Raw genomic sequence first — 13,701 nt, 5'->3', positions numbered from 1 at the left:
CCCTCCCCTGGCCTCCAGGCCCCGTAAGGCTCACTGAGATGGGGGTAAGACCTAACTCCAGGCCCCACAGCCCTCCCTCCCCTGGCCTCCAGGCCCCGTAAGGCTCACTGAGATGGGGGTAAGACCTAACTCCAGGCCCCACATCCCTCCCTCCCCTGGCCTCCAGGCCCCGTAAGGCTCACTGAGATGGGGGTAAGACCTAACTCCAGGCCCCACAGGCCTCCCAGATCCATGCACTCCGTCAGAACACCCACACAGAACCCCTCCTGTCAGGAACAGCATGTTTTACCACTCTCCCTGTGTGAGTAGTTACCCATGGGAAAGAGTGAGTGACCGCTACAGTTAGTCTCTCTCTCTCTGTCTCTCTGTCCCTCTCTCTGTCTCTCTCTCGCTCTCTCTCTCGCTCTCTCTCTCTCTCATATATTCCCCTTCAGCCCCTAGTCCAGGGATGAGCCCTTAGTAGAACTGTTGTCTGATAACTAGACCAATCTCTCTGGACCTTATCATTAAGCACAAGGGACACAACACCCATTATGAGACATTCACATCACTAAACCTAGAGAGAGGAAACAATGCAGACAGTACCATGTGACAATGCACCGAGGGAGATCTTGCTAGATTCTTCTCCTTTGGGTTTGCCATAAAAGGAAATAGTGCCAAAAAGTAGCCCTCCCTCACACAAAATATCATGAGACTTTTTTAAACCTCAAAATAGAGCAATTAAGATAACTCCCTGAATTGAAATGGCCAACCCACTACAAAACGTGTTATATTACTACATTGATCCCACTTATCATAATGTCAAAGCCCTTGCCAACAATTGGATAATGGACGATTTTTTTCTCCACTTGAGGGCCCTCAAATCCAAAGTCAATGAAAGGTTCTCTTTTGCCAAGTATATGAATCCTTGTCCTGCTCTGCACTGTGCATCTATAGTGTGTGTTTTCATGCCTACATCAGTCCACCTTGCTGCTGGCCATAGCTGTCTCCTGTGCCTCAGTACCCCTGTTCCCCAGTCTCTCTATTCCCCTACCTTCCTTCTGTGGGAGTGTCTGGCCTGTAGTTTTGTAAAATAAAACGTTTAGCCTTACAAGAGGACCTCCGGCAGCATAGATCGCAATGCAGCGTGGGTATTGTAGTGCTCAGTCAGACTTGACAAGGCTTTGAGTATGTAGTCCTAAAGGGGTTCTGTTTGAACTCCAGTTTGATGCTGTGGATGTGAGATAGCAGGGAGGGGAGGTTGGCTGCAGGTCTGGTCCCTACATTCCTCTATGTTTCACTCCTGGTGAGCTTTCAGAGGAACAACCTAACCTGTTAAGGAGGCGGAACCATGTTTACAGACCAGAGCAGAGCTACGATAGGAGCACCATCTGTCAATCAGACAGCAAGCGCTACCACTGAGTTAAGCAGCCAATGAGTTAGCGGGAGGACGCTAGGCCCTTCCCCAGAGCCTCCTTACTCTACCATGCACACGCAATAGCCCCCTGACTCTATGGAGGATGTCTAGACTCTAGATGCTGTGAAACTCTGATTTTAAAATGTACTTGTTTGAATTAATTGTAATGTAATATATTATTTGTTGAATGTAGTAATTAGGTATTTATGAATATATTGCTGTAATTTCAGACAAAAAATAAAATAAAATATTTGAAAAATGTACTTGAATAGTCAAGTCTTCTCTTGGCCCCATTCCTTCCTGCAGGTTGACCATCTATTTTCAGTGTCTGAGTAAAATTTGAACTCTGATGTGTGTTTAACAGTGAGAGTGCATCTGATAAGAGATGGGGGTTATCAATTAAGTGTTTCTACTTCATTGGATTTGTTTATTATGAGGCAGGAAAAAACTGAAAATATAGTGAAATCATCAAATCAAATGTCAAAACTTTATTATGTGATTACTGATCATAACATGTGATGGTTATAATGTTAGTTAGAACATATATGTGATAGTTATAATGTTAGTTAGAACATACATGTGATAGTTATAATGATAGTTAGAACATATATGTGATGGTTATAATAATAGTTAGAACATATATGTGATAGTTATAATGATAGTTAGAACATACATGTGATGGTTATAATGATAGTTAGAACATATATGTGATGGTTATAATGATAGTTAGAACATACATGTGATAGTTATAATGATAGTTAGAACATACATGTGATGGTTATAATGATAGTTAGAACATATATGTGATGGTTATAATGATAGTTAGAACATATATGTGATCGTTATAATGATAGTTAGAACATATATGTGATGGTTATAATGTTAGTTAGAACATATATGTGATAGTTATAATGTTAGTTAGAACATATATGTGATAGTTATAATGATAGTTAGAACATATATGTGATAGTTATAATGATAGTTAGAACATATATGTGATAGTTATAATGATAGTTAGAACATACATGTGATAGTTATAATGATAGTTAGAACATATATGTGATCGTTATAATGTTAGTTAGAACATATATGTGATGGTTATAATGTTAGTTAGAACATATATGTGATAGTTATAATGATAGTTAGAACATATATGTGATAGTTATAATGATAGTTAGAACATATATGTGATAGTTATAATGATAGTTAGAACATACATGTGATAGTTATAATGATAGTTAGAACATACATGTGATAGTTATAATGATAGTTAGAACATACATCTGATAGTTATAATGTTAGTTAGAACATATATGTGATAGTTATAATGATAGTTAGAACATACATGTGATGGTTATAATGATAGTTAGAACATATATGTGATAGTTATAATGATAGTTAGAACATACATGTGATAGTTATAATGATAGTTAGAACATACATGTGATGGTTATAATGTTAGTTAGAACATATATGTGATGGTTATAATGATAGTTAGAACATATATGTGATCGTTATAATGATAGTTAGAACATACATGTGATAGCTATAATGATAGTTAGAACATATATGTGATAGTTACAATGATAGTTAGAACATATATGTGATAGTTATAATGATAGTTAGAACATATATGTGATGGTTATAATGATAGTTATAACATACATGTGATGGTTATAATGTTAGTTAGAACATACATGTGATAGTTATAATGATAGTTAGAACATACATGTGATGGTTATAATGTTAGTTAGAACATACATGTGATAGTTACAATGATAGTTAGAACATATATGTGATAGTTACAATGATAGTTAGAACATATATGTGATAGTTACAATGATAGTTAGAACATATACGTGATAGTTATAATGATAGTTAGAACATATATGTGATGGTTATAATGTTAGTTAGAACATACATGTGATGGTTATAATGATAGTTAGAACATACATGTGATAGTTATAATGTTAGTTATAACATACATGTGATGGTTAAAATGATAGTTAGAACATACATGTGATAGTTACAATGATAGTTAGAACATATATGTGATAGTTACAATGATAGTTAGAACATACATGTGTTCGTTATAATGATAGTTAGAACATACATGTGATAGTTATAATGATAGTTAGAACATACATGTGATGGTTATAATGTTAGTTAGAACATACATGTGATGGTTATAATGATAGTTAGAACATACATGTGATGGTTATAATGATAGTTATAACATACATGTGATGGTTATAATGTTAGTTAGAACATACATGTGTTCGTTATAATGATAGTTAGAACATACATGTGATAGTTATAATGATAGTTATAACATACATGTGATGGTTATAATGTTAGTTAGAACATACATGTGATAGTTATGATAGTTAGAACATACATGTGATAGTTATAATGATAGAACATACATGTGATGGTTCTAATGATAGTTAGAACATACATGTGATATTTATAATGATAGAACATACATGTGAGGGTTATAATGATAGAACATACATGTGATAGTTATAATGATAGAACATACATGTGATAGTTATAATGATAGAACATACATGTGATGGTTATAATGATAGTTAGAACATACATGTGATATTTATAATGATAGAACATACATGTGATAGTTATAATGATAGAACATACATGTGATATTTATAATGATAAAACATACATGTGATGGTTATAATGATAGAACATACATGTGATAGTTATAATGATAGAACATACATGTGATAGTTATAATGATAGAACATACATGTGATAGTTATAATGATAGTAAATACATGTGATAGTTATAATGATAGAACATACATGTGATAGTTATAATGATAGAACATACATGTGATAGTTATAATGATAGAACATACATGTGATAGTTATAATGATAGTTAGAACATACATGTGATGGTTATAATGATAGAACATACATGTGATAGTTATAATGATAGTAAATACATGTGATGGTTATAAATTGACAGTGTAGGTACACATTGTTAGTATAGAAGGACTTGGCAAGGACAATCTTACCATTACATAGCATAGCTTTATATAGTTTTATAAAATGGTTAGTTCTGGCCAGGCATTATGATTAGTTCAAAGTAAAAGGTGTTTTCCATTCCTGCTATATATCACTGTATTATATCAACAACGCTTTATTAATATTAATTATGATTAAAACTAAAAGGTTCACAACAAAGTATTCAGTGATAAAGTTCATATGAATCATCACAGCCTGAAGGGCAGTCATGCAGTCACAGTCTGTCATGTCCTGACCTTAGTTCCTTTTTTGTGTCTCTATTTTAGTTTGGTCAGGGCGTGAGTTAGGGTGGGCAGTCAATTTTCTTTTTTCTAGGTTGTTGGTTTTCTATGTTTGGCCTGGTGTGGTTCTCAATCAGAGGCAGCTGTCTATCGTTGTCTCTGATTGGGAGCCATAATTAGGTAGACTGTTTTTCATTGTGTGTTGTGGGTGATTGTTTTCTGTCTTAGTATTAGTTTCCAGACGGAACTGTTTCGGTTGTTCTTTTTTTGTTTACTTTGTAGTGTTCAGTTCAGTTTAATAAAATGACGAACACTTACCACGCTGCACATTGGTCCGATCCTTGCTACTCCTCATCCGACGAAGAGGAGATCCGTTACACAGTCAGACAAGTTTCTCTACTCTTCCATCAAACCCTATCTACCCTACATGCATGTTTAAATGGAAAACAGCCATTTCAACTTAAAAGCCATGTTCCCACATTTGCGGAGACTGCATTCACGGTAAACGCTGCATATATCGACTCAATCGGAAATTACCTTTACATTTCAATCACACTATAGCGCAGCTCTTTAGTGCTATGGATTGAATGGAGCAATTATATCGGACACAACAAATATGTATACAGTAGGCTGGAAGTGGTGTTGTAGGGCCAGTAGGGGGCACTCTTCCCTCTGGTCTAAGGAGTTCCCAATGCCCAGGGATAATGACAGGGACATTGCCCTGCGTCAGGTGCAGCCTTTCAGATGGGACATTAAACAGATGTCCTGACTGTGGTCACTAAACTTCCATGGCACTTGTTGTAACTGTAAGTGATTTAACCTTTGTTTCCTGACTAACTTATTATACCCCTCATTCCTAATTGTTTTATACTGTATAACACTCCTCACCTTTACACCATGAAAGCTGATGTCTGAGTATTCTGGCACAAACGGTTACAGCCATAGTTGTGTATGACTAGAGATTCATCCAGGTCATTTAGCAACATTTGACTTTATGTCTTGTTCGGAAATGACATTCTCATTCTGGATGGGATAGATTTGTATCACCCTTATTTCTGCTTGTAGATATTTAACACTACCTCCAACAGAGGACTTGTGGATTGGCAGTCAAAATAAAACACGGGCTACAATGGAACACTATTACGTGTAGTTGAATTTCTCTGGACCAAGAGATACAGCCAAGCAGTCATCAATATCCACTCTGTGTCTTTTTCTCCACACTCTCTCAAAGGTGCCTCTGGGAATACTATCGCTTTCAAAATAAATGTCCCCAGGGTACAAACAGTGTCTCAATACATTACGGCAAAATAACAAAAGTCGTAAAAAAGTAATGCTACAGATTTTTATGTCAACATAAGTCTAGGCTTTAGAGCTGCCATGAATACGTATGCGTTACATCTCTGGTTGTTTTGCTCTGCTCTCTGCCGGCCTGCTCTTATCCTGTTGGTTCTCATCCTCACTCACTTTCTTTCTGTATTCTCGGACCTTGCCAGCTGCCTTACACAGGCTCAGAAATGCATCATTATTCACCACAGGAAGTTCTTTACACTTGTCCTCAAATTTCTCATCTGGACAAGTCAACAGTTCCATCAAGAATCCTCTTGTTTTACCAGAACTTCCTTGGCCCTTTAGTTCACTCTTTATCTCACCATGGATGTATGCACTTGTTGCCCAAACCCTAGGATTATAATGTGATTGAGCAGTTGTCAGGCCATCATTATTTATTTTACACCTTGCTGGAACAGTGGTAATTATGGGATTGTCAGCGGTAAAGACTGCTGTGAATCTTTCACGGTCCTTAACTTTTTTGATACATTTTGGCGACTCCATTGTTTTGCCTTTTCCAAGAAAGCTCTCTGTTAGTGTCTCCTCCCCCTTTAGGAGTAAAACACAGAAATTGGGCTCTGGATAGTATGTGCCGAGAGGAAAGTGTTTTGCTGTCTCAATTCGAATCGCTCTGTCAACCTGGCTTGGCCTCTTGAAATCCCCCTCAGGAAACTCATAGCCTGTTGACATCACCGTTGGTGGGATGCCAGAGTGAGTGTTAGAGTGCTTTCTGACTATCTCTAAATAAGAGCTGTACACTTGGTTAAAGTCTACAGTATCAGCGTCAATGAAACTGAAATAGATCAGAGCGTCAGTATCCTGTCCTCTCAACTCTCTAACAAGCTCTTTAGTTTCTTCATGATCTTTTAGATATTCTCTGATATCCGTATATGGTATACCTTTCTTTTTATTTATACTGTCTACATATTTAATGTCACCTTTGGGTCCCCAGGTAAATGAAATCTTTTTAAACGTCAATACCGTATTCTCCTTCACGTTCATCAGCATTGGCAGCTGTTTCCTGAGCTCAGGAGATTCTTTGCCATTGAGGCCAATGATGATGGCCACATCTTTCAGGTGCTCCTCATCTTCCTCCTTAAATCCTGTATCCTCCAACAACTTCAGTAACCTTTGAACCTGCGACTGGATTTGCTCCTGTGTTCTGTTGTTGTCAGGTAGTGGGACCCACATGGGCACATTGATCAGAAACTTGATCTTTTGATCCTGGTTCTGCTTTTGGGTTTGTCAGGAGAAACAACAAAAACAAACCATGTAAGGTTAGAAAATGATCGTACTTTTGGTTAAAGGTCACTGTTAGAAATCTGCAGAATCGCTTGGAGAGGACAGATTTCAACTCTGAAGCTCATTGACCTCTCACTGTATTTCATAGATTTGAGCCCTGATGTTTTTCTATTACAATGACACTGTTGTTGGCTCACCTGACTGGACCCCTGGTTGAGCTTGTTCCTTCCATCTTGGTCCCCTCCTTTATCCTTCTTCGTATTAGAGGGCCCTGGCTGCCCTGGCTGTAGGGTGTTGTTCGACCTCTTGGCACCAGCGGGCAACATGTGCAGCTCAGTATTCTCCAATCTGCAGAACAAAACGGAAATAAATCATGGTTTTAAAAAAAAAGTTATAACAAGTTATAACATAGCTACCAGTAATAGGAAAATGTACTTTGAGAGGACTGTGCCACCCCCGTCACCCAAAACGTTTTCCTCCAAAACTCCCTTCATGAGTAATTTTCACCAAATGGTGTCCCCACTATCCCCAATCTCCCTACCGTATTATGTGTTCGCTGGTGTCTGGGTTGTTGACATGAGACTGTCTGGTGGGCGGCTTCACAATAGAGTCTGAGGGGAGAAACAGGCTATTCAGAGACAGAGCATTTTGGGAAGGAGGTAGAGTTCGTTAGATTGAATGTGTAGTGATAAACCATTCTCTTCTAACCTTGTGTTACATTACTAGCTGGGACGTCTACAGGTTCATCAGATGCCATCCACAAACAGCAGGAGAACATTGAGGAGCGTGGTTGGGTTGTCGGAACCATCATAGGAGACGTCTCTGGGGATATTTCTTCTGATCTTTCTATCTGTTGTCTGTTATTACCCTCCATGATGTCTCAGACAGACCTACTGTATGAGGAGGAAAGGATCTATTTCAAATCAAATCAAATGATATGTGCAATACATCTCCATTTCATAAATCTTATCCTTAATTTGCTAAATAATTGTAAATAGTAATATTTTTTGGGCACTTTCCTGTTACCGAGAATGGATTCTCATTTCATTACTGGCTATTGACATTTTATAAATCCAACCATACTTCATTGATACTTGAATGTTGATAGAGAATATACTAGAGCTTAGAATAGCATACTACATTTGATGAAGACATCGAGCAACGCATTCACTATTTCCTTGTTTCTTAGTGAACTAAAAACGTTGACTATCATTTGGGGGTGATTACTAATACTGTATTTTAATACAGACAGCAATAAGGGACTACTTCAAATTAAAAATTAAAACATTTAAATGCAGATATCAGAAAGGGATTATTTTCAGAAACAATTAGATTGGCGACCTTCCACTAATGGCAGATTAGTTGAACTAGTGTAAATTAACAAACCAATCAACCAATCAGATTTTACTCCTTGAACAGCACATACAGACATCATGATATGTACGGTGCATTCAGAAAGTATTCAGACCCCTTCACTTTTTCAAAATGTTGTTACATTACAGCCTTATTCTAAAATGAATCAAATAAAAAAATGTCCTCATCAATCTATAGACAATACCCCATAATGACAAAGCTAAAATCTATTAAATATAAAAAACAAATACCTTATTTACTTAAAACCTTTCAGTGATACCCATCCCGGATCCGGGATACTCCTCATCAAAAAAGCTGACTAGCATAGCCTAGCCTAACGGGACAGGGATATCATATAATATAATTTTCATGAAATCACAAGTCCAATACAGCAAATGAAAGATAAACATCTTGTGAACCCAGCCGTCATTTCCGATTTTTAAAATGTTTTACAGCGAAAACACAATATGTATTTCTATTAGCTAACCACAATAGCCAAAGACTCAACCGCATATTTTCACCATGTTTCAACCGCATAGGTAGCTATCACAAAACCGACCAAATAGAGATATAATTAGTCACTAACCAAGAAACAACTTCATCAGATGACAGTCTTATAACATGTTATACAATACATTCATGTTTTGTTCGAAAAATGTGCATATTTGAGGTATAAATCATAGTTTTACATTGCAGCTACCATCACAAATAGCACCGAAGCAGCCAGAATAATTACAGAGAGCAACGTGAAATACCTAAATACTCATCATAAAACATTTATGATAAATGCATGGTGTACAGCAAATGAAAGATAAACATCTTGTGAATCCAGCCAATATTTCAGATTTTTTAAGTGTTTTACAGCAAAAACACAATATAGAATTATATTAGCTTACCACAATAGCCAAACACACAAATGCATTTATTCACCGCAAAAGGTAGCTATCGCAAAAACCAGCAAAAGATATAAAATTAATCACTAACCTTGACCAACTTCATCAGATGACAGTCTTATAACATCAGGTTATACAATACACTTATGTTTTGTTCGAAAATGTGCATATTTAGAGCTGCAAACCGTGGTTATACATTGTGAATATGTAGCATCGATTCACCAGAATGTCCGGAGCTATTTTGGACACTCACCTAATCTGACCAAAGAACTCATCATAAACTTTACATAAAAATACTTGTTGTATGGCAAATGAAAGATACACTGGTTCTTAATGCAACCGCCGTGTTAGATTTTTAAAAATAACTTTACCATAACAAACAGCTTGCGTTATTGCGAGACAGCGCTCGCCAAAACGGCAGAGAATAGGAATCAACATTTTCCACAGAAATACGAAATAACATCATAAATTGTTCTTACTTTTGCTGAGCTTCCATCAGAATCTTGTACAAGGAGTCCTTGGTCCAGAATAAATCGTTGTTTGGTTTTAGAATGTCCTTTTCTCCTGTAGAATTCGCGCCACAATGCTAGCCAATGTTGATGACGTTCCCATTTTCTCTCGACGCAAAGAACGGAAAACTCCAAAAGTCCCAATAAACGTTGAATAATCTGATAAAACTCGGTTGAAAAAACATACTTTACGATGTTATTATCACATGTATCAAATAAAATCAGAGCTGGAAATATTAGCCGTGTATACCGAACGCTTATCAGAAGACAATATGGAGGTGCTTCGCGCGCCTTGGTACAAAAAGGAAATTCCTGACCTGCCACTCCAAAAGCTCTTGTTCGACCTCAGATCAAGCTAGACACCCCATTCCACCTTCCACTGCCTGTTGACATCTAGTGGAAGGCGTATGAAGTGCATGTATATCGATAAATATAAGCCAGTTGAATAGGCAGGCCCTGAAACAGAGCCCCATTTTCAGAATTTTCACTTCCTGCCTGGAAGTTTGCTACCAAATGAGTTCTGTTTTACTCACAGATATAATTCAAACAGTTTTAGAAACTTGAGAGTGTTTTCTATCCAATAGTAATAATAATATGCATATTGTATGATCTAGAATAGAGTACGAGGCCGTTTAAATTGGGCACGATTTTTTCCAAAGTGAAAATAGCGCCCCCCTATTGACAAGAAGTTTTAAGTATTCAGACCCTTTGCTATGAGACTCGAAATTGAGCTCAGATGCATCCTGTTTCCAATGATCATCCTTGAGATGTTTCCACAACTTGATTGGATTCCACTTGTGGTAAATTCAATTGATTAGACATGATTTGGAAAGGCACACGCCTGTCTATATAAGGTCCCACAGTTGGCAGTGCATGTCAGAGCAATAACTAAGCCATGAGGTCAAAGGAATTGTCCGTATAGCTCCGAGACAGGATTGTGTCGAGGCACAGATTTAGGGAAGGGTACCAATACATTTCTGCAGCATTGAAGGTCCCCAAGAACACAGTGGTCTCCATCATTCTTCAATTACAGAAGTTTGGAACCACCAAGACTCTTCCTAGAGCTGGCCGCCTGGCCAAACTGAGTAATCGGGGGAGAAGGGCCTTGGTCAGAGAGGTGACCAAGAACCCGATGGTCACTCTGACAGAGCTCCAGAGTTCCTCTGTGGAGATGGGAGAACCTTCCAGAAGGGAAACCATCTCTGCGGCACTCCACTAATCAGGCCTTTATGGTAGAGCGGCCAGATGTAAGCCACTCCTCAGTAAAAGGCACATGACAGCCGGCTTGGAGTTTGACCAAAAGGCACCTTAAGGAGAGACCAGATTCTCTGGTCTGATGAAACCAAGATTGAACTATTTGGCCAGAATGCCAAGCGTCACGTCTGGAGGAAACCTGGCACCATACCTACGGTGAAGCATGGTGGTGGCAGCATCATGCTGTGGGAATGTTTTTCGGCGGCAGGGACTGGGAGACTAGTCAGAATCGAGGGAAAAATGAACGGCGCAAAGTACAGAGATCCTTGATGAAAACCTGCTCAAGAGCGCTCAGGATTTCAGACGTGGCCGAAGGTTCACCTTCCAACAGGACAACGGCCCTAAACACACAGCCAAAACAACGCAGGAGAGACCTGAAAATAGCTGTGCAGCGACGCTCCCCATCCAACCTGACAGAACTTGAGAGGATCTGTAGAGAAGAATGGGGGGAACTCCCCAAATACAGGTGTGCCAAGCTTGTAGCGTCATACCCAAGAAGTCTTGAGGCGGCGGTTTAACAAAGTACTGAGTAAATGGTCTGAGTACATATGTAAATGTGATATTTCCGTTATTTATTTTTAATAAATTTGCACACAAAAAACAACTGTTTTTGCTTTGTCATTATGGTGTATTATTCTAAAATTTATTAAATGTGTTTTTTCCCTCATCAATCTACACACAGTAAAAAAAAGTTTTATCAATTTAGAATAAGGATACATTTTATGTATCTAACTCCCCCCCCACTTATGAAACTACAATATTTTAGTTATAACATTTTCATGAATCTTTAAAAAACGTTAGAATTTTTTCCCAGTGTTGTTTTAGTGTAGCTCATTGACAAAAATGGCAATCAAATCCATTTTAATCCCACTTTGTAACGCAATAACATTTGAAGAAATCCAAGGGGGTTGTAGACTTTATAGAGGCACTGTACATCCAAAATTAAAAATGTAGTTTCACTGTCAAAATTCATAGTGCTTGACTTGTGTAGGAGCTCACCAGAGCTGAGTACCGGCACTTAACATTTTCTACTGCTTGAGCTCAAATACAAATACATTTCAAACATACACATCATACCAACTTTAAAGGGATATTTTCATCAGAATACAAATTAACATTATTTCCCACCTACTGGTATCTTGGCTGTAGTCAATTCAACAAGGCAGTGTTTAGATATTCCCTTAAATACTTAGTCTTATATTTAGTTTTGTTAATATTACAGTTAACACGTATGACACTGTAATAACACTAACATTTTATTAACATTGCATTTTCCCGATTGCATAGCAATGTAGTTGAGTTGATAATTTACAGTAAAGGTAATTTAAAGGCAATTTACACTTGAGCCTTGTACTGAATCCCCACCCTAGTCCTTTAGTGTCAATAGAATTACATAACAAAATAGTTTTCTAAGTTGTCATATAGGCCTATATTCCCTGTTCCTGATAGTCAATCCTGTCAACTTAGACAAATACGTAAATATACAATAAAACCTGAAACAAAGTCTTACCCACTAATCGTCTTCTGATGACTCCACTGTCTTTACATGACTTTTTTATTCATGCTTCAATGAGTGCTTTGAGGCAGAAGCTCTGTATGTGAGCTGTTGACGGTTCCTCTTTATGAAGCCCTTTATGAAGCCCAGAATAGGATGTGGCCTCTTATACCTCTCAAGAATGAAGTTATCTGCGTATTCTGCTCCTTTTCTAATAGGTGGAGGGAAGCATCTAAGAGGAAGAGGCATACTGTATAGCCTTCCCGTCAGTCATCTCATGGTCACTTTTAGAAAACAGGATATAGCAAGTTGGTGGCCGTGAATCATGTCAAGCTAAACTTTATGATACACACACACACACACACACACACACACACACACACACACACACACACACACACACACACACACACACACACACACACACACACACACACACACACACACACACACACACACACACACACACACACACACACACACACAATAATGTGTCATTACACAGTAGCCTGTCTTCATATGTAACTGTAGAACATGCATTTGTGGAAAAAATTACAGTAAAGTGTGACTGGTTATTTTAATGAATATGTTAATTTTAATGAGGCAGTAGCGTAGGCCTACGGATATCTCTATAGCCAGGTTTGGCACACCCTGATCTGTTTCACCTGTCTTTGTGCTTGTCTCCACCCCCTCCAGGTGTTGCCCATCTTCCTCATTATCCCCAGTGTATTTATACCTGTGTTCTCTGTTTGTCTGTTGCCAGTTTGTCTTGTCTTGTCAAGCTTACCAGCATGTTTTTCCATGCTCCTGTTTTCCTAGTCTCTGTTTTTCTAGCCCTCCCGGTTCTGACCCGTTCTGCCTGCCCTGACACTGAGCCCGCCTGCCTGACCGTTCACCCTGCCTTGACCTCGAGCCTGCCTGCCCCCACTGTAACTTTCAGACTCTAACCTGGTTTATGAA

At 38.1% G+C, this 13,701-nt stretch overlaps 2 protein-coding genes across 4 annotated transcripts in view; one reads left to right on the top strand and one right to left on the bottom strand.

Annotated features, from left to right (window-relative positions):
- gse1b (Gse1 coiled-coil protein b) overlaps window positions 1–1,659 on the top strand; it is a 418,460-nt gene extending 416,801 nt beyond the window's left edge. For both annotated transcript variants that reach the window (XM_071401917.1, XM_071401916.1), the window contains one exon: window positions 1–1,659. This exon is cut by the window's left edge and continues 1,471 nt beyond it. The gene's annotated coding sequence lies outside the window, so the exon portion shown is untranslated.
- Window positions 1,660–4,925: 3,266 nt separating this feature from the next.
- LOC139576167 (uncharacterized) lies at window positions 4,926–12,923 on the bottom strand. 2 transcript variants are annotated; one of them, XM_071401918.1, is made up of 5 exons: window positions 12,757–12,923; window positions 7,946–8,130; window positions 7,779–7,848; window positions 7,435–7,585; window positions 4,926–7,228 (listed from the first exon to the last, which is right to left on the bottom strand). In XM_071401918.1, exons 2-5 carry the CDS (start codon window positions 8,109–8,111, stop codon window positions 6,062–6,064), a joined length of 1,554 nt encoding a protein of 517 aa, XP_071258019.1. In that variant the 5' UTR covers window positions 8,112–8,130; window positions 12,757–12,923; the 3' UTR covers window positions 4,926–6,061. The 2 variants fall into 2 exon arrangements, with proteins under 2 accessions (XP_071258019.1, XP_071258020.1); XM_071401919.1 differs by having other exon boundaries at window positions 4,926–7,225; window positions 12,757–12,921.
- Between the last annotated feature and the right edge of the window lie 778 nt (window positions 12,924–13,701).

Source organism: Salvelinus alpinus, chromosome 5 (genome assembly GCF_045679555.1).
Source record: "Salvelinus alpinus chromosome 5, SLU_Salpinus.1, whole genome shotgun sequence".
Taxonomy (NCBI): Eukaryota; Metazoa; Chordata; class Actinopteri; order Salmoniformes; family Salmonidae; genus Salvelinus; species Salvelinus alpinus.
This window is presented reverse-complemented; position numbering and strand designations above follow the sequence as displayed.

Coding starts and splice junctions, on each gene's coding strand:
- LOC139576167 (XM_071401918.1), bottom strand. CDS start 8,111: ATGGAGGGTAATAACAGACAACAGATAGAAAGATCAGAAGAAATATCC. Junction 7,849..7,945: donor AGCTAGTAATGTAACACAAG/GTTAGAAGAGAA, acceptor TTCTCCCCTCAG/ACTCTATTGTGAAGCCGCCC. Junction 7,229..7,434: donor TCAACCAGGGGTCCAGTCAG/GTGAGCCAACAA, acceptor CAAACCCAAAAG/CAGAACCAGGATCAAAAGAT.